Here is a 26,220-nt window from a genome sequence, read left to right on the forward strand (position 1 = left end):
CCACAGTGGACCAAGGGCCTTGTATTGGAGCAGCTCACGAGTATTGAACATTTTATCAGATAATTAATAGATCTTAAAATCAAAGCACACACACACACATGCACACACAACCCTGTACTTGGTCCTCTTATTAATTGTCCTTATTAATTCTCGCCTACCATCACAACAAACATCTCATAGCCAAGTAGGGATGTGAGACTGCCTGATAGGCGCCTATTGTCAACAACAGACCCCCAAATGAAACAAGTTCAATTTCAAATTCTCTTGCGATCAGTTGTATGTATTCCAAATAGTAACCATGGCATGGCCCAGAGCCACGTTATTTAAGTTCTGTTTATGTAGGTGAACACTGGTTTTGAATTTATCTGTGCAACCCAGGCTGTCTTTAAACTGGGAGATCTTCCTGACTCAGCCTCCAGGGGCCTGAAATTACTCTTGTGTCTGGCTTCCATGTCTCCTTCCAATGCCCATCTTGCTACTTTGTAAGACCAAAGGCAGGTAAATGACTAGCTGTGGAAGAACTTAGAAACCATGAAGCTCAATGCCAGCAGATCTGGATCAATTCTGATGCCCCTCTGAAGAGAGTCAGGGTATTAAGGCTAAAATAGAAACACAAACAAACACAGTATTCTGCACATTTCATTTGAAAAGGCGGTTCTCTCCTTTCCTGAGAAAACAACAGCAGATGCTCCTGGGACCTACTCTTAAAAAGTCACAGAGGCTTCAGCAGCGGGCCCCAGGGGACTTGGACTGTGATGGCAGCCTGGGGATAGGCCACAGAGATCATGAAGGCAAGGGTGAAGACAAGAAATGGATTCCCATCACCAAGCTGGGATGCTCTTTCCCAAGGATATAAAGAACAAGTCCCCAGAGGGTACCAGTCTTTTCTCAATGTCCATCAGGGAGTCTTAGCATTATTGGCTTTTTCCGGTGGGCATCCCTCAAGGGTGAGGTTTGAAGAGGAGGCTGGAGTGGAAGCAAACTCACACTGGCCATTAGACTGGGTTCAAGATTTTGTCACCATGGTGGCCTGAATATTAAATACTCTGCTTTGATCAAGATCTTCACTGATCCTGCGCAGACAGGCTGCTAAGATGACAAGGTCATTAAGTCCCGTCCCATCCTATGACAGGTGACAGACCTCTGGTCTGCTTCTCCTCCTCCTTTCTTTGTCTAAAAAGCTGATGCTGATGGCTGTTTTAATAACCGATCCACTTTGGCAGGTTTGCACTGACACCTGGGTGGCCTCACCAAGGACATTTTTGATGCTGTCTCCAAGACATATAGTCAACTGACCCCTGACCTCTGGAAAGACCATCCTGCGTTCATCAAAACTCCCTATCAGTAATTTATTGACCATCTTTTGAAATCCCATCAGAGTCCCTGTGCACTGGGCCTAGCCTCCACACACATTTTTGTGGCTGTTGTTGTTTTGTTTCAAACACCTAGTCTCCTGCATCCCAGGTTGACCTTGAACTCAACTCTGATTCTTTTAGTATCTATATTTTCTAAGGGCCTGGACAAGTACTCTATCAACTGAGCTATATCCCAAGGACCTCTCTAGAGTCTTATACAAAGAAAATCAAGTGAGTTAAGCCTGTTCTTTAACCACCACCACCCAAAGCAAAACCCCACAGTTTTGAAATTTATCTAATAATTTTTTTTCTGTGTGTAGTGCTGAGCAATGAACCATGCTCAACATGCTAGGGAAACGCTCTGCCACTGAGCCCCTCCTCAGCCCTGCTGTATTTTATTTTATTAACTAATCATTCTGTGCTTCAGAGATTACGTCTTTTGTTACCTAGGAAACTGGCAGTTGTGATCAAACACTTTCTTCAAAATTTCCAGGCAAATACTCTCCTCATACCCTATCAGTTGGCAATGTCCTTTCTAAAAAGGCCAGGGAACAAATATTTTAAGCTTGTAGATAACTCGTTCGTTCGTTCGTTCATTCATTCTTTCATTCATTCATTCATTCATTCATTCATTCATTCATTCATTCTCTTGCTGTCGCTCCATATTGATGGTGTGGCACAAATGTGACTAAGTCACACTGGGACTCTTTTGCAGCGCAGCTGGAGGATGGGGACACTGAAATCCCAAAATAATAGAACTCTTCATTCCATTAAGCAGTCTGTTCCTTGGATGCTGTTCTCAACTTTTTGAAAATCAAACCAGGGGGCTGGAGAGATGGCTCAGCGGTTAAGAGCACTGACTGCTCTTCCAGAGGTCCTGAGTTCAATTCCGAGCAACCACATGTTGGCTCACAACCATCTGTAATGGGATCTGATGCCCTCTTCTGGTGCGAATGAAAACAGCTACAGTGTACTCACATACATGAAATAAATGAATAATTCATTTTATATATGGAAAAAGAAAGAAAGAAAGAAAATCAAACCAGGACTGGAGAGATGGTTCAGTGGTAAAGAGTGTAGGCTGTTCATGTAGAAGATCTAGGTTCTATTCTGTGACAGCTCACAACTATCTGTAACCTCAGTCCTAGGGAATCTAGTGCCCTCTCCTGGTTCCACAGTCAGCTGTTACATACATTGTAAATAGGCATACATGTAATCAGAACACTCATACACATAAAATTTTTTAAAAATTATAATATCTTAGAGAAAATAATCTGAAGCCAGGCAATGGTGGAGCATGCTTTTAATCCCAGCACTCGGGAGGCAGAGGTAGTCAGATCTCTGAGTTCAAGGACAGTCTGAGCTAGAGTGAGTTCCAGGTCAGCCAGGATTACAAAGAGAAAACTTGTCTTGAAAAAACAACAAAAGAAGGAGTCAGAAATGGAAGAGAAAACAGTACACAATATGGACCCAGGTTGGAGGAAGGCCACAAGCTTTCTCAGGCTGATCTCTGACCTTTGTTTTTTCCTAAGAATTTTTAAAAAATATTTATTTTATGTATATGGATATGTTGTTGCTGTCTTCAGACACACCAGAAGAGGGTGCCAGATCCCATTACAGATGGTTGTGAGCCACCATGTGGTTGCTAGGATTTGAACTCAGGACCTCTGGAAGAGCAGTTGGTGCTCTTAACCATCTATGCAGCCTGCCCTTGTTTATTTTTATTTTATTCTTCTAGGCTGCATATTGCCACTTAAACGTCGCTGACATCCACTGTAGCATCTGAACCTTTCCCCCGGGATGAAGATGCTTAGTTCTGGAAACCTTGATCTCCCTTATATAACCACGGGGAGCGGTGTGAGAGCATATAGTGCCGGGTAGAGAAAGAGTTTTGACAAGTAACTGACAGCGTTAACCTCAAGTTCCTCTTCTCTCGGATGCAGATGGCAGAGGCTGCGGTGTGCATGGTGGGGATTAAATGGGCTAGTGTGCACAAAAGCACTTGCATACACACACCCTGGTTTCTAAGGGGATGACCGAAGACTCAAGAGTGGATGTGTTTGTCTGGCTAGTCCTGGACATGTTTCAGGACAGAATCCAATCCTGCCAATATACTTGATGCCCTTGCATGCCTTGGTTCCCTTTTTATCTTCTTCTATAGAGCAGAGATATTAAAACACAGTTGGATGGGTTTGGAGAGAAGGCTCAGTGGTTAAGAGCACTTATTGCTCTCCCAAGGGACCCAGATTCTATTCCCAGTGCCCACATGGCAACCTACAATTACTTGTAACTCCAGAACCAAGGGATCCAATGGCCTCTTCTGGTACCATGTGTATGGTACAGAGGCACATATGTAAGCAAAACATACATGCATACGCATTAAAAAAAATCACTAGTCTTATAGACCTATTACAAGATTGAAATAGGCTAGCACGGCACAGTGTAGCGACACAACTGTGTACCCAAGAACATTTGCTGCCCTTTATGTGCCTTCGTTTCTCTATTATTAAATTTAATTGTATGTGTGCGTGTGCACGTGTGTGTGTGTGTGTGTGTGTGGTATTTGGGGGGGTGATATTTGTTTAAGACAGGATCTCATGCAGCCTAATCCAGATTTGGACTTTGCTATGCTGTTGAGGCTGGCCTTGAACTCATGATTCTCTTGATTGGCTCCTCCTCCCATCAATTACAAGTGGTGTGTGGCCCCATGCTCAGCTAAGGCTTCCAACTAAAAAGGCAAAGTCCAGGAGAATAATGGCGTCTGTCTAAAAAGCTACCAGGGCCTTCTCCCTCTATAATCCAGTCTGCTTAGCTTGCTTTTTCAGAAACTCTTTTCTGCTTCCTCAGCCTAGCTCCCAGTAGGGCGTTTGCACCTTTTGCCAGCTGAAAATCTACCTAAGCAAAAAAAAAAAAAAAAAAAAAAAAAAGCAGAGAACAGGAAACCTCAACCCTGCATTTTATATGTGTCTATTTAGTTCCATTTCAAAGAACAGTTTAAGTAACTATTTGTCTTTTGAAACAACCTTTATCTGATCTCCGATGTCTCCTTTAGGGAAAACAAAACAACAGAAAGTTGCAAATTTATGAGACAAGTCTGCCCAGCTCTATCTAGGTCAAAATCTGCCTGTTCTTGGGGTCTCTTCTCCCCTCAGCTACTTCCAACTGGCTCTCAAGCCCACAGAGGTGTAAGCTAATTAGGTTTGTTTGTTTTACAGCAGTGGTACTGGGAACCGAAGCTCTGACTCCCACAAGCTAAGCACAAAGTCTCCACCAAGCTCCAAGCTGACTTTTACAACGGCTGCCGCCAGAAGCCTGTATCTCCAGGATCCCATTGCGGGCACATTTCCAAATAAATGGAAACACAACAAGACTTCTAACTTTAACAATCCTATGGAATCTCTGACTTGGGTTTTATTTACCCAGGTCACTTTCTCTGAATAGAGTCTTGTCGTTTACTTGAGTTTAGACAGTTTATAAGGACAGGGTTCTTGGGCAAATCACCAAATTGCTCCCTTGGAAAATTAAATCTGATTCAAGCCTGCCTTGATTCAAGATATGCCCTTCCCAGGGCCGGAGAAATGGCTGGAGAGATGGCTCAGGAGTCGGGGGGGGGGGTGAGGGGGGGGAAGGGAGGGGCTGGAGAGATGGCTCAGTGGTTAAGAGCACTGACTGCTCTTCCAGAGGTCCTGAGTTCAATTCCCAGCAACCACATGGTGGCTCACAACCATCTGTGATGGGGTCTGATGCCTCTTCTGCTGTGTCTAAAGACAACTACAATATACTCATAAATTAAAAAAATTTAAATAAAAATTTTAAAAAGATATGTTCTTTCTGTACAAGTACGGCATCTGATTCTCCACTGACTGAGCTGCATTTCCTTTCAAGGTGCTGGTCCAGGGACCTGAGATATTTAAAAAAAAATTGTCACAATGTATTTTAAAACTTTTGTCACAATGTATTTTTTTGTTTTTTCTTTTCTTTTCCTTTCTTTCTTTCTTTCTTTCTTTCTTTTTTTTTTTTTTTTTTTTTTTTTTTTTTTTTTGTAAATATAAGCATTTACTCCAAATTAAAAGTTGCTATACTTGAAGTCACTGTTGTTTAAAATGAATTTAACTAGCTAGGAATCTTATTTGGCCTAAGACAGTGAAACTCTGTATGCAGCATCATTTGCTTATTCTGTCAAACTTTGTTCTTCAGGTGTCTGGAAGCTTGCCTACCTGTACTGACAGGAGTTGCTGAGCTGCAGGAGAAAGCCTTTCTGACCAGCCAGTAGGGCGAAGAGCAGTTATCACAAGAGGCATCACTGAAGAGAAAAGAGATATCTGAGGTGCTCAGTCTGGCCAGAAACTACAAAGCTAAGAATGACCTTGAACTTCTGATCTCCGGTCTCTTCCTGCTGAGAGCTAGAGCCATATGTGCCTGCCACCATAGCAGTGTGCACACTACTGGAGATCACAGCCAGTGCACACTATTAGAGATCACACCCAGTGCACACCCCTGGAGATCACAGCCTGTGCACACTACTGGAAATCACAGCCTGTGCACACTACTGGAGATCATAGTCAGTGCACACTACTGGAGATCACAGCCAGTGCACACTATTAGAGATCACACCCAGTGCACACCCCCTGGAGATCACAGCCAGTTCACACTACTGGAGATCACAGCCTGTGCACACTACTGGAGATCACAGCCAGTGCACACCCCTGGAGATCACAGCCAGTGCACACTACTGGAAATCATACCCAGTTCATACTACTGAAGATCACACCCAGTTCACACTATTAGAGATCACACCCAGTGCACACCCTTGGAGATCACAGCCAGTGCACACTACTGGAGATCACAGCCAGTGCACACTACTAGAGATCACAGCCAGTGCACACTACTAGAGATCACAGCCAGTGCACACTACTGGAGATCACAGCCTGTGCACACTACTGGAGATCATAGTCAGTGCACACCACTGAAAATCACACCCAGTTCACACTATTGGAGATCCCAACCAGTTCACACCACTGGAGATCACACCCAGAGAGTCATCCATGCTAAGCAACTGAGCTACTTCTTCATTCTAATTCTAGATTTCAACCGTGCCTTGGAAAGAGATGGATGAGTGGGAATGGGTCAAAGGGTCTCAGCGTAACCAGGAATTCCTGTTTGTCCTGGACTGAGGGAGTTCCCAGATCACGTGGTGTTCGGTGCTAAAACCTGGCAAGTCCCAGGCAAACTGGGAAGAACTGGTCACTCTGGATATCACTGGCCCCATCTGTTCCCAGAAGGAGATCACTACTGAAGGTATTACTGATTATTAATTAGCTAGTAATTGATCAGCACGAAGGGGAAAGAAAGTCTTGAGCTGTTGGCAAGGCTGGCCAAAGAAGCAATGGGCACAGAGCCTACAGCAAACAGAAAGTCTGTGTGTGTCCCTTCTTCACTTTTCTCCAAACTAGGGAGGTGTGAGGCAGAGGGATTAACATTCCCAGGATAGGTTCTCAGTGAACCAACTAACTATAAATTCTTTCCCTCATGGACATGATGTTTTAGTCATAAATGATGGAAAAACTAAAAAGATGACAATTCTCATAAATGATGTCATATCCGTATTTCCTTTTGTCCCGGTACAGGTGAATTAATGGTCTTGCTCTGTTGTATGGCATTAATTTAAAAGGAGGGGGAAGGGTTTTATGAATGAGAATATTTATTCTCAGCTAGTCAGAAAGTGGTAAGAGGCTCAAAAAAAAATCAGTTTATAGGACTGACCAATCAACCATTCATTTTGTCTCGCTGGTTCATAACTTGCAAATCTGTGCCTTAGGTTTGGAATGAAATGAACTCTGTGGCTCCCTTTGGCTTGAAATCCATCATTAATCCCACCTTAGAGCACATAGAAAAGGCTGTTTTCACAGGTAACATCTTAATGGGAAGCTTGCTTTAGATTGGGGGATTGCCATCGGAAGTTCAAAAGAAGTTGCCAGATAATTCTAGAGAGAAACCAAAAGGCTTCGAAGTAGTGTATTAGGAGCACCTAGCTCAGGCCCAGACCGGGTGGGAGCAGTGAGCCCTTTCGTGACCCTGCAGGGCCTGGGGAAGGCAGCTGCTATGGGGAAACCAAAGAAAAGCTGGTGTTAAGAGGCAGAGGTCTTCCTTCTGCAGAACCCTAAAATCGAGAAGGATCTCAGGCTTAGATGGAGCACAGCTCAATGAAGCAGGAGTTAGGGGAAGACTGGGGTCAGAAGGATGGCTATAGAGGAGTCAAACAATAAGTGAAGATATAGGCTGGCCTTTGCCCAAAGCTAAAACCATTAAGTTAACCAGAGCCTCCAGCTTTCTTGGGGAAGAACCACGTTGTTTCCTCCCATATCTTCACAGTTAAGTTTTGATCTTTTCCAATCTAGCTGAATAGAAAGACCACTCGGAACGGAGACTGTAAAAGAACAGGGTTCAGGGCGCAGGCTTTGGTCGCACAAACCCCACCCACTCTTCTAGGATCACCTCTTCAAACAAGTTTCTGCCGCTCATGGCTTTGCCCTGACGCAGCTTAAGAATTGCGCACTTTTTGGACATCAAGAGAGGTCTCTGACTAGGTCTGTCGTGGAGAATCACATGAAAAGGTGGCTTGCAAGGCTAGGGAGCTGGCTCAGCGGGTAAAAAGCCTGACAACGTGTCCCACCCATCGCTGGAACCCACGCGGAAGGCTTGCAGTGTGGACTGCTGGAATCCCCGTGCTGGAGGGAGGCACACTCGAGAATCAGCCAGACGCCTTTGCCAACGTAGGGAGCAGAGAAGCCCTCGGTGAGTGGAGAGCTCCGAGCCCTACTGGCAAAACCATTACACATAATGGACCAAGCAGGTTCAAGGAGAATGAATGGTGAAGCTTTCCCTGGGAGTCTGGGCAACCAGAGATCAGACTGTAAGCAAAGACTAACAAAAGCAGCTTCCTCCTCTAGGATGTTTATAGCTTCAGAGTGCTTCCCCACAGAGGCCTCCCGTGGAGACTAACGGATCCCCAAATCCCCAAGCCCCATCCCCTACCTCCATACTCCCAGCCATTCTCCCGAAACTCCAAGTTCAGTCTGGCCTGGGCGGCGGCAGCGGCGGCGGCGGGGGTGGGGGGGAGATGAAGCAATGAATGTAAATTTGCTTCCATTACATACAGCTTTCTATGGTTAAAAAACTGTCTGCTGCATGACTCCGGATTAAAGGCGAGGTGCACCAAAATGATAGCAATCATTGGGGGCATTCTAAGACCCACCAAAAGCCCTTTTCCCACATTCCTGAGCCAGGTCACTTGGAGCTCCCCATCCCCCACCCTGCCTTCAATGACTCAGCGCCAACACCTGACTCCCACCCCAACATTTCCACTGTTGCTGTGTTTCTCCGACTTACATGATCCATACACTATAAAGCCCATCACAGCCTGGCCTGTCACTGTCTTCATCTCCCACTCATAGTCAGCCATTTTTGCGTACCCTACCCCCCAATAGGTCTCTTGCATGATGTCTGTTTTGTGGGTTTTTATTTTTTTAAAGTGGCGTTCTTTGGCCCCCTATAAATACTCTGTTAACACAAAATCTTTTCATTAGTGCCTTTGGCCAAACTTCCGGCTCACCAATTACAATCCCTCTTAGTCGTGGTAAAGATACCCCAGTCCAAAAAGGGTCCGTTGATTGTCTGGCTCTCCCTATTATATTCTTGAAGACGGAGGTACCCCAAGTCACAGACTTTAGGCCATGGTTGGCCCTCTTCACCAGCCCCACTCCTGACCCTTTTCCTTGGGTGACACTTAATTCCTCAGCTTGTTTTTTTTTTTTTTTTTTTTTTTTTTTTTTTTTTTTTTGGTTTGGTTTTTTGTTTTGTTTTGTTTTGTTTTTCCACCTTTTGGGCTCACTCCAAAGCCCTGGTACCAGGTACCCCAGTCTCCTCAGGCTATTTTGCCCTAGCCCTGTGGAGGGAGTTCAGTGGTAACCCCTTGAATGGCTTGTGTCTCCCTCAGGTCCTTCCTGAGTCCTAGGGACACCTTTGACTACAATGACTTTTTTTTCCTCCCCACACCACCTCCCATCCTGAAAAACAGCATCTTCCTCACTCTCTCATCCTTTTTAAGATGCCTCAGCCTCCAGCCTCTCCACCTGACTCCAGCCCCGAAGGGCCCCAAATGTATTCTCTTTTACAATAAAATTGGGCCTCAAGTTTCCCTTAGATAGCCAATCCGGATGGCCTCCCAATGGCAGCCTAGATCCCAATATTATTTGGGACCTTTAAAAATACCACTCCCTCAACCCCCGCCTTTACTTTTCCACCCCCCATCTCTGAAACACTTTCAACACAAACCCCTTTTAGTAAAGACCATTTCTTATATTTCACAATAGTTTAACTCCAGGAAAAGGACCAGCTTTATAACCTATATTTGTTCTTCATTAGCCTTTGCTTTCCTATTGACCGCTCATTTTTTTGTTTCTTCAGTGCACAGTATGGCTTAGGAGGTAGTAAGCACATTGTATTAGCTTCTCCTCTATTGCTTCGATAAACACTGGGACCAAGGCAACTTCCAGAAGGCAGGGTTTGTTTAGAGTTTACAATCCCAGAGGGCTCAGAATCCATTTCCAACGCAAACGGGAGTGGGGGTGGGGGGGTTAAGCTTTGAGTGAATGTGTATAGTTTGATACAGGGACAGTCATGACAGGAACTAATGCCTCAGCCCTACAGGAGTGGCAAAGCCTTCCTAGGGTCAAAAGCAAATGTCGATAGCGTGTATAGAAAATCTCCACTGTACATTTCTCTCCTCAGATGGTTACAGCCTGAAGACCGCTCCCATACGGAGACTGCTCGGCCAAGATTAGCTAAATCTGCCTCCCACTTCAACTGTATATAATAACCCTGACTCCTTGTTTATCTTCATTAATAATCCTGTCTCTTGGCTGGATGCATCCCTGTTCAGATGGATACAGTAAACAGACTGAGCTTCTGGGGGTGCATGGGTTTTTCTCTTGGAGAGCCCAGACCACTCACATGACTCATTCAGTCGTGACAACTTCCTGAAACTTTTAGGATCAACAAATGCTTTTCCCAGAGCTATCTTTGATGGGAGTGTGTCAAGGGTAAGAGACTAATCTGAAGGGGTACATAGGCCAGAGACCATCTGGGTGAGTCTGAAGGCAGTCAGTCTGCTTATGAGAATGGGAGGTAAGGGCAGCAGATGTGAGACCCCAGAACCCACTCGATACCCTTCACAGGCAGATGCTGTTCACAGAACGTGCTGGTTAGATGGGAGCAGCAAGTCCTGGCCAGAGAGAGCTCAGCCACCAGGAACAACGATAGTGGTTAAAAAGATGTGTTTGTAAGGGGGAAGGGCAGTCCGCCAAGTAGGTATGAGTAGGAGATTGGAAACAGGCATCCCAAGAGCAAGGAGAAACACAGGGCAGGGACAAGAGAGCTTTGCATGCTTTTAGGGCTGTGTTGCCAGTGTCAACATCACCAAGATGTAAGGGGACAGTGAAAGCCAACTGGGAAACCGAGAACAGGTTTGGGAAATGTGCTTAAGTTTCTATTTCCTTCACTCCAGTTTCCCTGAGAACAGCTGTGCTAAACACAACTGGTATCCCAGAGCCCTTTCAATACTGGTGAATACCCAAAGGACAGAATTATCCATTTCTGTGGACATTTCCCAAGGAGGGATTAGCCAAACTATGAACTCCAACACAGTTGGCAGCATGACAGTCTGTCATGATCCTGCAGTTGTACCTCAGTCTCACAACAAATTCGTAATTCAAGAACAGCTAGCATCTGTCTTTCTCTTTGATAGATTTATTTTTACACACTTATTTTCTTTTTAATTTTATGTGTATGGATGTTCTGCAGGGATGTCCACCATCATCTGTATACCTGGGGCCAGAGAGGCCAGAGAACATGGGAGAACCACAGACAGTTGTGAACCATCAGGGATGTGCTGGGAACAGAACTCAGTCCTCCGACCCTGGGTTCCAGCAGCCAGTGCTCTTAACTGTTGAGCCATATGTAACATCTAACACTTTTATCCCATCTGCCTTCTTAAGTGAGAACAGTGTCTAGGAGAAGAAAGAAGCGGTAACCACAACTCCAGAAGAAGGAGTCTGCATATTGCATTGTGAACAACGCATTGGATTACATAGGAGAAGAGAATGAACTTTCCTCCTGGCGTAGGCAGTTGTTAGCTGTTCTAGACACTCACTGAATCGAATCCTTAAAACAGTTTATACAACTTCACAGGGGTCAGGTGACAAAGTCAGCACATTACTGGAAAACCGTGATGTTAACAGCAGTCCTAATTCCTTTGGGGCAATCCCTTGGGGATATGTCATACTAAACCGACAGGCGGTCTCTCCACCATCCCAACACAAATTCCCATTTAATCTTGCTCCAGTTGGTCGTTAATGAGCAACAGATGAAGTAACTGGCTAGAGTTGAGGCTACTCTGTGCTTTACCATTAACCAGCCTTGGGACCACACCAGAGCACAGTGATAAGCAGGGTCCTTGCCTTTCCCTGGACCTCAGACTCATGGAGTGGTACGCAAGTCAACCTGGGAAGATCCCTACCATTTAAGTTTACGTAAAATCTGGGCATGGGCACATAGTATTAGTACTCAGAAAGCTGAGAAAGGCTCAGGACACGAGTCTGAGGCTAGCCTGGATGACAAACTGATGACTCAAATAATAAGTAAATAAATCTACATAAGAACGTACCCATCCTGTGGTGTTCCCTCTGGACTGACACTTTCCTCCTGGAGAGAGGAAGTAGGTTTGGAGGCTTATGAAACTCACAGAAACTTACAGAACTCTTAAGATCCCTCTAGAACATTACAGAAAAACAGTAAATGGCTGCTATAGGAGAAGAGAGTCTTCAGCTCTGTGGGTTCTGCAAGTGATACCGGAAATCCAGGGACACAACTGTTGGGCTATCTCATGGTAACAGCTCCTATGTTCATGGAAGTAACCTTCAAGTAGCCCCTTACCCATTCTGCTTGACTGGAATCCTTTCTCTGGTGTGCTGCGAGCCTATTTGGAGTGAATGGGCGTTTCTGTGTCTGTCCATCGGGGAAAAGTCAAGCAACCGTCATCATCCATCTGCGCATGTGCAGATGACATGACGGTAACTCTCCATTGTATGAATCGAGTATCAGTGGTTGTGGTCTAACTAAGGAAAGCTGGCCATGAGCAGTTGCTACCAGGAACGTTCAAGACAGCAGTAAAGCAAGACTGACAGCCGGAGCGTGGGAGCCCGGAGGAGGGGGAATGAGAACAGCCTTTCTAAATGTGATTCTAAGTTGCATTTTAAAAGAAAATCATCTGCCAGTCAGGTGTGGGGGAGACAAAAAGAACATCCCAGAACATCCTATCGCAGCAGGGAATGGCATGGATTGTGACAGGGAAGCTGGATATGGCACAGCTGCGACCCACAAGGTATCTGGTAGAGGTAAAATGTAAAAAGAACAGGGCACAGATAGAGGAGGCACTGGCCAGCCCACAGTCCCCATGACAGTGAGTTTCATGGGCCCAGCAAGCTAGGATTTCACACAGTAGGAGTGGCTGCATATGAAGAGAAGAGACCATGTGACAGAGATGCTCTTATGAAGGCCATTCTGTCATTGGAGGGTAAGCCGAAGTGCCCTGGAAAGGTGAGGTGGCTTAGCAGGTAAAGGCACTTTACCATTAGACTGGTGCCCAGGACCCACCGCGGTAAGACAGAACTGACCTCCGCCCTTGTGCCGTGACACATGCTCACCCACATATGGTAAAAGTGGAATATAATTTTTTTTTAAAGCAGGCTGGTGTGGAGGCAAACTCAGAAATGCGTGAGGGCAGGTGCCTGGAGTGCTGGTGGCTAGGTGCAGTTTACTAACTGGCGGCTCCTAGTGCTGGCATTACCTCATCCTCTGGCTTCATTTGCCCTTACTCCCTGGGAATAGGCGCTATTAGGATTTATCATTCCAGGAAAAAAAACGCCTACAAGGGTCATGCTCCGCCCACTTGGCCTCAACCCAGCTGTCACCTTCATTCCCAGTAGCTGCACTGGCTACTTTCTGGCTCTCTCACCACAGGGATTCTGAAGTCCCTATTCTCTCTGTTGGTGACTTCCCTTCTAGAATAGTCACTCCACTGGGTAAGAGCTTCACTTGGCACACTCACGACTAACCGACTAACCTCTAGAGCGGCACTGCCTCAGGTACCTACTGACTGAATTCTCTATTTAGCATCCCTAATCCCAAGATTTTAAATCTAAAGTACTCTAAATACTAGCATGAGAGCACAGGTGGAGAACTTCCCCGAGGATTTGTGTACCAAATGACTAAAAATATTGTACATAATTTAAAATTACCTCAGGCAATCCGTGCATGTGTACGAAATATACATGAATTTCATGTTTGGACATTACATTATTCATGTTCAAGGATTTAAAAAAATTTAAAGTCAGAAACATTTCCGGATCCTGCCAGTCCAGGTGTGGGATACACAAACCGGACTGCTGTTACCACAACACATGATGGGATACACAAACCGGACTGCTGTTACCACAACACATGAGGCCCTATTCACAGTTCTGATGTAACTGCTTAGACGGTCATTATGTATTTGACATATATTGTCTTCCTCATCTTACAGACAAAGAAACTGGCCTACAAATGCTGGCTGACTTATCCAAGGTCACACAACTTGCATAGAGCAGAACGCAGATTCAAACTTGAGAATACAGGGTGTATGCTCTTAGCACGTGGACTAAACCTGCTCTCTAAGACCAAACTTGACAAATGGTGTATGTGTAGCTGGGGCTTGGTACTCCCTGCATTGAAAACCTGAGTCCCAGGCAAAGCCAAATCCCTGTAAGTGAGGTTGAGAGGCAGTGGAAGACATCTTGGGGTAGAATTCGTGACTGGATTCTCCATTAGGATTCCCTCTATAATAGAGGGTATTCTATACTTCTGATAGAGGGTAGAGGGAGGCATTTATATGTGAGTATTGCTAGCTAAGCACCATCTGTGTGTGCACTGCTTGGCTTCTAGTGCTTGGAGCACAGTGCGTTTGTTATTGAGCTGCCTGGAGTTCACCTTCCCATGTGCAAAGCATTGATTGACGTGCCCATGCAACAGGATTCCTGCGATGACTCAACAAAGACGATGTGAACCCAAAGGCAGATGCTCCGCAAATTCCCTTGCCCTCTCTTGTATCTCTGCTCACACGAAAAAGCCAAGGTTTCAGAGAGAACAGACCATTAGGAGGACGAAAAGGAAAAGCTCTTGTGGGTCCAACTATATAACCATTCCACAGTTTAGGAAAATATGAACCTGCCCTTTCATTATTATGATAAGTAAATGAAGAATTAATAAAACAAGGTTCAATTTTAAATTAGTGCATAATGTGTTGTTACTTCGCCTTCTGTTATTTATCATATAGTTCTGTTTACTGTATATGAAGTATAGGTACGCTTAAGGTTAGTCTTCGGGCAAGTTCCTTTTCCTCTTTTTTTTTTTTTTTTGGTTAACATAGAAAGAAATGAGCATCTCTGTGACATTTCATACACATGCATCACTGTATATATGTGTGTGAGTTTCCGGCGATCAAACCCCAGGCCTTGAGCGTCTTCGGCAAGCCCTTTACCACTGTGTCATGGGCCAGTACAGTTGGTGCTTTCTCACTTCTCCCCAGCCACGTTATGTTATGTTAAAGTTTCTCATCCATACATTGGGAACAGCAGCCCTCTTTTTACAGGATTGTTACAAGCATTGAATTGAAGGAGGTCAGGCGTAAGAAATCTGCTTTCAAACTAAGTATGTCCACACCAATGAGGTCACATTGTGATTACAAGATTTCTGTAGCTTTTGGGAGGAGCGTGCATTATCCCGTGTAGGCTAACTCAATTAAACTCCTGATATGTGTATGTATATATGAGTATATACATGCATAAATATGTACAGATATATGCTTTATATTTAGGGATGTGTGTGTATGTGTATATACATATATATTGCATATATTCAGGAAGCTTATAAAATAAGTTTCCAAGTGTTTTTTTCCCCAAACATCCTTAGTGTTAGTAATACCTTTTCCTACCTTCATCTTTTCCCTAACTTTCCCATCCCACTTCCTAATCAAACTTCTCTTTCCATTCAGGTTGTCAGATAAGAAGCCCAGTGTATGGGTTACATCCTTGAGTGACTGGCCAGGGATATCCTAGGGACTCTCAACATAATACAGGCTCCTCTCATCACTCTTGGTTGCCTACAGAGCTTAATGGTGAGGTCCTATTGTGAAAGACACACTTTAGACACAGGACATGAAGAGATCACGTTGATACTGACCAAGAAGCTTCCTTCCTTCTGGCTGGCTTCCATAGTATTAGAAAGCACTGTGTAGGCTGCAGAAAGGAGGGGGACTCATCAACAGTCCTACCGAGCTGTGATCCCAGTGAACCACAACAATAACTGAAACGGCAAGATAGGCTCATGGATACGAACATAGCGTAAATAATGAACGCGGCGTAAATATTACAGAGGTAAATCAACATGTCTGTGACTGTGAATCTGGCTAAGCACCAACCACTGGTTGGGGAGCGTACAGGGCCATGAGGCGAACCCATTTTTTTCTTTGATAAATCAGCATAGTATCCAACTACTCTCTAAATGGAAATTTCTCTTCTTACAGATGAGCACAGCTCTCAGACCTCAGTAGACAAGTTTCTTTGTGTAGTGGGATACAGAAACTCACAATTGGTCAAAGTGCAGAGAATACACAGCCATGCGGTGTTCTGTCACCATTCGACAAGCACTGTCACCTACCACCCACGAAAGCTCAGGGACTGCTTAGAAGAAAGGGTGCAAGATCTTTAATAAGAGTCAGAGGTCTCAATTGGGGGATCAAAGACACAGCAGCTCTGGCGCATGATGACTCTACTCATGACCTCATCATGAGCTATAGCTGACTGAACAAGACCACCATAAGACCAAGCCAGTCAGCATTGAGCATGGACCAGGGAGAGGTGGCTCTGCAGGCCCTGTCCCTCACACAGGAGCTGTCAACCTGTGATGGCTTCTGCGAGAGGGAACATCAATTTTCTTTAAGGATGTGTGTGGCTCCTGCTAGGTTGATCTGGTGAACTGCCTCAGAACTGAACCATATTTTGGAGTCTAGGTTATAAAAAAACGAAATAAACAATATACAGTTGGAAGCAAGTAGGGAGGTAAGGAATGGGTCTCGGGGAAGTTAGGGAGAAGAAGGGGGTAATGATGATTAAAATACATTGTTATGTGCATGTATGGAGTTCTCAAAGAAATAATTAAAGTAATATGTATTAAAAATAAGTATTTTCTGAAGGAAAAAGATGCGGTGAAGAGGTCATATCTTTCCCACAAAAATAAATCCAACTACTAATTTCTGAGGTTGTCAAAGCCACATAGGTGGTTTCCCTGTAACACCAAGTGAGAACAAGAAGACACACCATAGGCCTGTGCTTCGGTCTGTCCTGCCCTGTCACAGAGTCATTCTGAACCAGGGTTAGCCCTGTGCCTTTAGTTTCAGGGGGGACAATGACCAAGAAAGTTGTGTCAGCCCCTTTCAGTTCCTGGCTTTCTTACTGATGGGAAGATGGGCAAAGCTGAAGCAGTGTGAGGTCCCCCTTGATCTGCTCCTGGGACATCAGGAAATGCTCTTCCCTTCCTCCCAGGAGAGCCATTTCTGACCTGTCCGACACAGTGTGGAGAAAACCTGCCCAAGGAAGCCCAGACATAGCCATCCAGAGAGAGGGGGGGACTAGCACATCCATGTTGCCCAGGACATGCCTGGTTCAAGTCCCAGGCCCTATACCTCACCCCGCAGATTGGGCAAATACGGAGGGGGCAGATCAGTTCATGGAGAGAGGGCTCTGTAAGGAAGATACTGAACACTTTGTTTCATCCCTTGCGCCCAATGATGGGATGTACCATCAGGAGTTAAGCCCTGGGATTTATTTAAGCTACTTTGAACTGAGTTCCTGGCACTCGCAACCTAAAATGTTAGCACACTCTCCCAAAGAATGTGTCACCGCTAAAAATAGCAAAATAAATCAAAGTAGGAAATACATTATTTTTAGAATTTAAAATATGAGGAGGAAATGGGATCATGTGTTCTCTTCTAAAGTAGGAATCATGTGTTTTACAAAAAAAAAGCATTGAAATACACACACACACACACACACACACACACACACACAAGGGGGTGGGGAGAAGCAATGAAAACACTGGTGTGAGGGAAACAATTATGGCAGAGAAAGGTCAGATCTGCACATGAGCAAAGACACCTAAGGACAAATAAGATGTTTTGGGGAGGGGGAGGGGTGGTGTAGAAGCCAAAGCAACTTCACCTTTTTCTTAGAATCAGACATGCCCTGAAGGGACATAAGACAACATAGCCCAGTAGGCTGTGAATAAAAACTAGAGCAGCTAACACTTCCATTGATGGGGAACCAATTCACAAGACTTGAGCCAGAAATGTTCAGGAGAGCTTGGGGTGGGGGTGGGGAGCTTCCATGGGACAGAGCTCTTACAGCACGCAGGAGGCTTTGCCTGGCTTCATTTCTAACCTCACCTCCAAATACTACAAAGCACAACACTCCAGGGTCATACAGTGCTACATGGTCATGGTCACATGGCCTCTAGAGCTGGTTCTTGGCCAGGCAAACAGAAACAAGACAGAACAGGAAGTGCTAGAAGAAAACAAAACAAAACAAAGGAGCTTCTCCACAAGGTGGCCAGTTAAAGCAGCTACGGCCTCCACACCTGCAGCTCCCTCCTGTCAGCAACCTGAGATCCCAGTGGCCTCCTCTGAGAAGGTTGACAAAAGGCAGAAGGTCGGATCCCCTACTTGGGCTCGCCAAGAGCCACCTCAGAATGGCAGGCATGCTTCCTGGCTTTCTGAAGAAGACCTGAGCCTGGAGCCCCTTGGACCTCTTTGGGATCGGCCCAGGCATCTTACCTTCTCTTTCGCTCCCTACCTCCTCTCTCCTCTCCCTCCTTTTTCCTCTACTCACTAGTTCCCAATCCCAGTCTCTTTGCCAGCCTCTCCTCCTCCACCACACTCTCCTTTCCCCTCCCTTCCATCACCCTTCCGCTCCTCTCCCTCCTCCCTATTCCCCTCCTACTCTCCCTCCTCCTCCTCCGCCCCTTCTCTTCCTCCCTCTCTACCTGTCTCCCCTTCTTTCTCGGACCCCCATCTTTGTCTTAAGGCCTAGCCTGCCAGGCAAGGGTCCTACCACTGAGGTACACTTCCAGCCCCCTCACCTTAAGGTAGCACCTCGATTTTTATCCCTTATGCCTTAAGTTTTCTCATTCTGACTCATGCTGTTCTTTCCTAGTTCTTCAAATTTTGTTTTTGTTTTGTTTTGAGACAGGGTTTCTGTGTAGCCCAAGCTGTCCCGGAACTCACTCTGTAGACCAGGCTGTCCTCCCCACCTGGAAGTTCTTCAGTCTTCTAAAAGGGTGAGATCACAGCATATGGCTGGCTGACTTTGGGCAAGCCCTTGAGTTGTTTTTCCTTTTCATTTTCTTTCTCGGTATTAAGGATGGAACCCATCTAACATGTGCCTGGCAAGTACCACACTACTGAGCTACATCCCCACCCAGACACCATTTCTACTGCAGTGATAAGAACTAAGAAACCCGCTGGTCTCTCCATAGAGCGGCGTGGTGTCACGTGACACGGGGCTGTCTCTGCAGTAGCCTTTCAGCCTCTTAAATGATTCAGACTTTGTTTTCTGACACCATATCAGATGCCACTAAACCTCTCAGTCATATTTCTCTTAGGAATGTTTTGGGGGAAGTGATATGTTTGGGCAGTGTCTTTCCAACACAAACACTTTGAAGTTTTCAGGAGGACAAGCAGGTGGTGACTTTCAAGAAAGAAATAACACCGTTGGGACATGGACATAAAAAACGTTAGCATCGGGGAGCCTTCGCCTTTAAAAGGTGACAGTAACCTAGCTAATGGGATTAGAATCTAGGAGTGGAGAATCATTAGATACACTCCCTGAATTTTAAATGACAAAGATCGCTCCGCAGTCAAATGCTGGAATTAGCCAAGTACATGATTACATTTCATATCGATCTGAAGAGCAGAGAGGTCTTTTTAATGGCTTGTTCTCTAATTCAAGAGCAATTTGGGAAGGCCCCACCTAAGAAACAGGATTTCCTTTCTCTCTAAACCAGGACGCTCCCACTGTCCAAGAAAGGAAGAAGGCAGAACCCCAGGAAGTGTCCTATTATCCTGACATGTGTTCCATGGAGAGTACCGAGACCACTGGCAGGGGCTGCCCTCACCTTCCTCCACAGGGAGCAGAGAAGCTGAGCGGCTGTCTCCCTCAGCTCCTGCAGGGAGCCGGAGGACTGTAGAGGAACCTAACAGACCCCAGGCTACAAGCATGTCCACTCCTATTACCACGGGTGCTGTATGGGAGCTCTGATGACGTTCTGGGCACTGTCTTCTGCAAAGATGGCCTCTGTAGGAACGAGTGGACCCTTCCTGCCTGGACCTCTCAGATTTGCAGCTAGAGATGAATGAATTTCCAGACTTTCCTCAAGGTTATACTGTTGCCGGGAGAAGGCAGAAGTTAGCATACCACACTACAGAAACACGCCCCCCTCCCCAGCCAAAGACTTAGACATTTTATTTTAACAACGGGATCTAGTAGCCTCAAGGAAACGTGCTTCCGCATCTCTACACTGGGATGGCAGGTAGATGTCACCCTCCCAGTGATACTGGTCTGGTCATTCTTTCTTTTTTTTAAGACTACTTTTTTGTGAGTACACTGTCACTGTCCTCAGACACACCAGAAGAGGCATCAGATCCCATCACAGATGGTTGTGAACCACCGTGTGGTTGCTGGGAATTGAACTCAGGACCTCTGGAAGAGCAGTCAGTGCTCTTAACCACTGGGCCATCTCTCCAGCCCCACCCCATCCCATACTGGTCATTTTTTATCTCGTCTTGTCTATTGACTAAGTAGGAAAGAAGAAGGGGGCTGAGGGGAGAAGGAAATTCTTCTGTCTTTGATTTTTTTTTTTTTTTTTGTACTGGCTTGACATGGACCAAAGTGACTGCCCCTGGCTGTAGTAATCAGATATATTGAATACAACCAAAACCCAATCTCATATGGCCTCCCCCCTCCTTTCCTTGTTCTGAGGCAGGACCCTGATAGCTAAGCTGACTGTCCTTGAATGCAAATATTTGGTCCTCTCATGAATGCTGAGGCATGTACTACCACCCCTGGCCGTCTCTTTCTTTAAAAAAAAAAAAAAAAAAAGCCACAAGTCACACTTTGGCAAAGTTACTTAGTGACCTTATCACCCTCAGTATCACACCCAAGGTGCACGTGGCCAGACTTCAACTCTCATGAATTTTATGAGAATACTGGAAATTGGAAGGGAATAAATATTTAAATATGAAAATTGGCCTCTAATTGCTTAATGTTTTCCAAATGACTTGCCAATAATAGAAACAGCTCAGGTGAAAAGACGAGAGGGCGTGCCGTGTTTCAGTTAGGTGGCTCTGCCTGTCCCACTGGGATTCAGAGACCAAACTCCCTGGTATTTTCCAGAACACGAGTATGTTTATTGCCCAGCAAGCCCGGCTCTGCTGCCCCAGAGCACTTAGCTGCATTCCTAACTTGGCGCTCCCCCAAAGGCAGAACAATGATTGCTTTTCTGTCTGTGTAACAGGCCGTCTAGTTCATTAGCAATCCACTTTGTCCTTTCCACTGAGCCCAAAGCACGCTGTTGCCTTCCAAAGAAATGCTGTGCCACTTTATATGTGTTCTGAGGAGCATGATTCAGGACCAGAGAGATCGCTCAACAGGCTACGGCACCTGCTACCAAGACTGACAAAAATTTGTTTCCCAGAGCTCTCATGGTGAGAGGAGCAAAGCCACTCCCAAAAGCTGTCCTCATGACCAAGCTTGGGGTCACAGTAGTACCCTAAAAAGTTAAAGAGTGCTAGAGATGCCCTGTGGTCCGTCTTCCCACTGTAACCATAGCAAGAGAAATCCACTTTGTGCGTTTTACTGTTAACGTGGGTGTGTTCATTGGCTTATTGAGAACAAGCAACCAAACTTGGTTTCTTGGGGTATAGAGCATGAGGTGACATTTCTGTGGTAGGACTCTCTGCAGTCCCCTACACAAAATAAATGAAAGTGTAATAAAAATAATCTTTCTAGTCGGTTATTAAAGGCAAAACAATTTGGGGCCTGGAGAGATGGATCAGGGGTTAAAAGCACTGTTTACTCTTCCAGAGGTCATGAGTTCAATTCCCAGCAACCACATGGTGGCTCACAACCATCTGTAATTGGATCCAAAGTCTCCTTCTGGTGTGTCAGTGACAGTGTGCTCATATACATAAGATGAATAAACAAATCTTTTTTAAAAAAAGATTGAAAGGTAAAGCATTTTGATGAAAAAGAAGGGAGAGTCTTAGAATCACATTATTTGTATGAAGTAAAACATAGCTTTTTATAGAAGTCATTTTTTAAATTGTGTGTGTGTGTGTGTGTGAGTGTGTGTGAGTGAGTGTGTGTGAGTATGCCTTGTGTACAAATACTTGCATGGGATTGTAGTAGCTGTGGAGGTCAGATTCAGAATCTGGAACTGGAGTTACAGATGATTATGAGACCCTATATGGGTGCCAGGAATTGAACTCTGGTCCTCTGAAAGAGCACTGTGTGGTCTTAACTGCTGAGCCATCTCTCCAGCCTCAAGATGTATATGCGCGCGCACGCGTCTGTGTGTGCGTGTGCATGTGCGTGTGTGTGTGTGTGTGTGTGTGTGTGTGACAGAGTGCAAAGACACTTGCATGAGTTCAAATACCTCTCAGCATTCTGGGTTTTCCACAGCGATGACTCCATAGGTAGTAAAGCCCTACGTTTGCTCTTCGTTGACTCAACACTTGCTTTTCCACACTCTTTGGACTAACACAAACCTACTGAACAGTTATTGTGTGATACATCTCGATGATGTAGCAGTCATCGAGACAGAACATGACCTCAGCTTTATGGAGCACCCACAGAAAGGACCAGCAGCAAATCCATACAGATCAGTAGGTATGCTTGCTGGGAAAACTGGGCAGTGGTCTGGCCCATGGCTGTGGGTGGGGAAGGGGCAGGCAGTGGAGAGGAGAAAGTCAGAGCAGCCCTTCTCTGAGAAGCTGAGGTCTGGCAGGTGAGAGCTAGAATGTGTGGTTCTAGGAGGCAGGAGGGCAGCCCTGATAAAGATCTTGGGCTAAGAGTAAATCTGACAAGTTAGTGGAGAAGAAAAACTTCTGGAATGAGCTAAACACAGGTGTAAGAGATGACTGGACCAGGCGTGCACTGCCGTGGTGCATGGGAAGGCATTGCTCGGGAGCGGTCCTACAAAGAGCATCATGCGCATCCAAAGAGTATGGGATGAGGATTCTACACTGCAGTTTGCATCTCTAATCTCTATTTTAAAAGAGGCAGATGCTTGCAAAGTCCTTTAAACACAGCGGCCTGTTGGCATCCCTGGGGAATTGGTGCCAGGATCCCTTTGGGTGATGAAACCCTGCAGATGAGTGAGTCTTTATATCAAATGGTGCAACGTTTTCATATAGTCTGTGCACACCCTACTCTGTATGACTTGTAACACCTAACTCAGTGTAAATACCATGTGGTAATTGTTAAACTGCTCTGTTATAAAAAAATCTCAAGAAAGTTTACACACACACACACACACACACTCAATACAGGCACACTGGTTTTTCTTTTCTTTTTATGAATATTTTTCATCCAAAATGGGTTGGACCCTGAAATGTGTTACCCGTGGATAAAGAGGCCTGTGGGCCTCTCCTCTGCATGAAACATGGTCTCACATACCTGGAATCCTGTTGAGCGTCACCCAGAAATGCTCATCGGGACTGAAAGTATCTTTGGACCAGTGGAGCAAATCAACCGCCCGTGGGTCACGGAGAACAAAGTTCGCAAACTCTCTCGACAGAGCAACATAGGCGGAGCCAAAATAAATGGTGAGGTTGTGGGGGGGTGGGGGCTTCAGAGCGGCGGTTCTGATCACGTACGAAAGCTCTTTGCTTAGGTGTTCCCGGTGGACGTACCTGGTCCTTCCGATTGCGTGAGCTGGAGGCAGCACCCCTGGAGTGAGATTCTTCCCTTTGAGTCCTTTCAGATACTGAACTATCTCTTTGTTGGTTTTCAGAGGAATGTCTTGTCCACAGGTGTTGATGGCGTACTTCCAGGGGACCTCGGAGGTGGACAGATCTTTGATGCAGTTCAGGTCAGCCTGGAGCCGGGAGATCCCACCATAGACCACTGGTTCCATCTTAGAAGCCAGAAAAGCATTGGGGAAGCAGCTCACTAACTGTTCCACGGCACCTTTGAATTCAGCCGTAGCCTTTTCATCCACGTGAACACAGTAGATATTTTGAGGCATGAAGATAGCCCTGAAGAGCCTTGCAAAGGTGTCAAAATTGTGATGGATGACCATGACATATGCCAAAGGAAATTCGACCTCTTCCTGAGATAAGGGGGCTGTGATATAGTGGCTTTGGATCACATAGTCAGTGCAAGAAGGCTTCTCGTGAATCATCAGCTTGTTTCTCCACAGGAACGGGCTTTTCCCGTTGATGAAGGATGTGCACGCCTGAGCCAGCGTCGCGGAGTCTGAGATGTTTAGCTTCTGGTAGCTTTGATCTCCCCCAAAACTTAACACGTAGAGCACAATAAAAACGATGACAGTAGTCACAGACACTATGAAGAAGTTACGCATGGACGGAGGCATGCCTCAAAGAAGGTCTCAAGGTCGGGGTCTGTCAAGCTTGGCAAATCCCTCCCCGGAGTTACTTTTTTCTGGGAGCTCTCGCTGTGGTGCATGCTCCAGTCCTGAATTCCGGCCGATCCCTCCCCAGACTTAGTTTTTCCTGGGAGCTCTCGCTGTGGTGCATGCTCCAGTCACTGAGAATCCCTGCCTTTTGTATCCTCCGAGCCCAGCAGCAGGCTCTCTCCACCGAGCTGATACTAGAATCTGATCCCGCCTCTCTCAAACCTCCTTTGTCTAAATCCTAGCAGCAGGTTGCCGAAGCCCAGCCTTTTCCTCCTCCCCTGGCCTCCCCGTTTTGCATCTGCTGGCTTTTACTCCCCTGCTACCTCTTTTCCAGTTGAGTTTCTCACCTCCCCTTGCGTTCTTTTCCTTCAGAGGTGTCTCCTAGCTCTTTCTCCTCTTGTTAAAATCAGCACAGCGATACCCAAAGTGGATGGGATGAGCCGGGCTCCGGCTCTGTGCGCGAAGGGCTTCCTGCCTTCCTTCACTGCCTCTCTCCTCTCCCCGGTGTGCAGGTTAACAACCCCGGGGATTTAAAACACCCTCAGTTCAGTTGGTTGCTGTTTTGGGAGACTCTACTCAAATGACACAATCTGAAATAAAAGCCCACACCTCCTCCACCCCTGCTCCATTGTAATGTTTTCTAGCCCCACCCCACCAGTTTTCAAAACAAGAGCTCCCAGGAGGAGGAGTTCCGGTCCTAAGGGATCTGACAGGGCAAAGGTAGGGAGTGGGGGGGGGGGGGGGACGACTTTGATTTGAACCCACCTCTCCGGGTACTCAGACCCCTCCCCTCGTGTTACAGAATGAGCAGGTAGTGAACTACCATCTAATTTGGAAGAGACCTGAAGGCTCCGCAGAAAAGAGCTTGAATCCTGGTCGCCTAGGCCTGCCCAAATCTACATCTAAACAAAGCACCTACTTAAGGGTTTAAGCACCCAGAGACCACTCAAATTTCCCATCTCCTTGAGTTTCTAGTCAAAATAAAACAGGACCTCCATCCAGACTGGCCTGGAACCCACTGTAGCAGAAGCTAGCTTTGAACTCCGCACCCCCAACCTGTCTGCACCTCTCTCAAGAGCTGGGCTTTCAAGACCCGCACGCTCACTTGCAGTTTCCCGCCACCTACATTATACGCAGTTTTAAGCGTTCTTTTGACTGCTGACTGCTGTTCCATTTTCCCTCACTGTCTGCACCTCACAAGTGAGAGTCTGTACCCTGTGGGTTGACTTGCAGTGAGAAATGAGTCGTCATTCTATGAACAAAGTGTCCTGTGGCTCTCAGACTCTCTTCTGCCAAGTCTAGGTGAGCCAGAAGGCAGATCCCTTCCCACGAGTGGAAACTTGAGATTCCAAGCGCCCGGACTCCAGCCCAACAGCTTGCCTTGTCTTGAGCTGCAGTTTCATTCCTTTGTCTTTTATTGTTTACATGTTTTGGGTTTTTTTTTTTTTTTTTTTCCTGCCTATACATTATTTTTCTTTCCTCTTGCTAAACTTTCCCTGCACCTGCCTAAAGCAAATGTTCTGAGAAACCCTCCCATGGGTCTTTAGATCAGTTGTAAAAGAAAATGCAACCATTTTATAAAGAAGCAGCTCACTCTCCTTTCCGGTATTTTCTTTTGGTGTAGGGCAGAGGACAGTTCAATCTCTGGCTCCATCCTTTTCCCCAGAACAACACTGTTAAGTATTGGGTTATAACATCTACAGGGTCTAAACAATGAAGGGTACTTTTGGCACTGGTAATTTAATTTTGGCAGTGCCTTTGGCTTTGAATGCATACTGGAAGAGCGGCCGCCTGACAATGCACACAGTATCCAGATACATAACTTAATTAGGGCAACAGAATCTGTTTATGTTTTTCTTTCCCACTGGCCAATAACACAAAGATTCACTTTTACACAGGCCGAGGACGAGGGCAGATAAACATTAATGACATTACTTTAGTACGATGTACAGTTACTGAACAAAGTAAGAAGTCTCATCATCCTGAATTCAATCCAGTATTGCCACTGGTGCTGTTTACATAC

The 26,220-nt window shown here is 45.8% G+C and overlaps 1 protein-coding gene across 2 annotated transcripts in view; it reads right to left on the reverse strand.

Annotated features, from left to right (window-relative positions):
* GCNT2 (glucosaminyl (N-acetyl) transferase 2 (I blood group)) overlaps nt 1-26,220 on the reverse strand; it is a gene marked incomplete at its 5' end in the record, with an annotated part of 98,244 nt that overhangs the window by 45,049 nt on the left and 26,975 nt on the right. Inside the window, one exon of one of the 2 annotated variants that reach the window (XM_080917034.1) lies at nt 23,237-24,155. The exons of the other annotated variant lie outside the window; for it this stretch is intronic. Within the exon in view, the coding sequence (XP_080773160.1) occupies nt 23,237-24,155 (919 nt within the window). Of the gene's footprint in view, nt 1-23,236; nt 24,156-26,220 lie in introns of those variants that run through there. 2 annotated transcript variants of the gene reach the window in all.

This window comes from Micromys minutus (assembly GCF_963924665.1).
Source record: "Micromys minutus genome assembly, chromosome: 1".
In the NCBI taxonomy this organism is placed as follows: domain Eukaryota; kingdom Metazoa; phylum Chordata; class Mammalia; order Rodentia; family Muridae; genus Micromys; species Micromys minutus.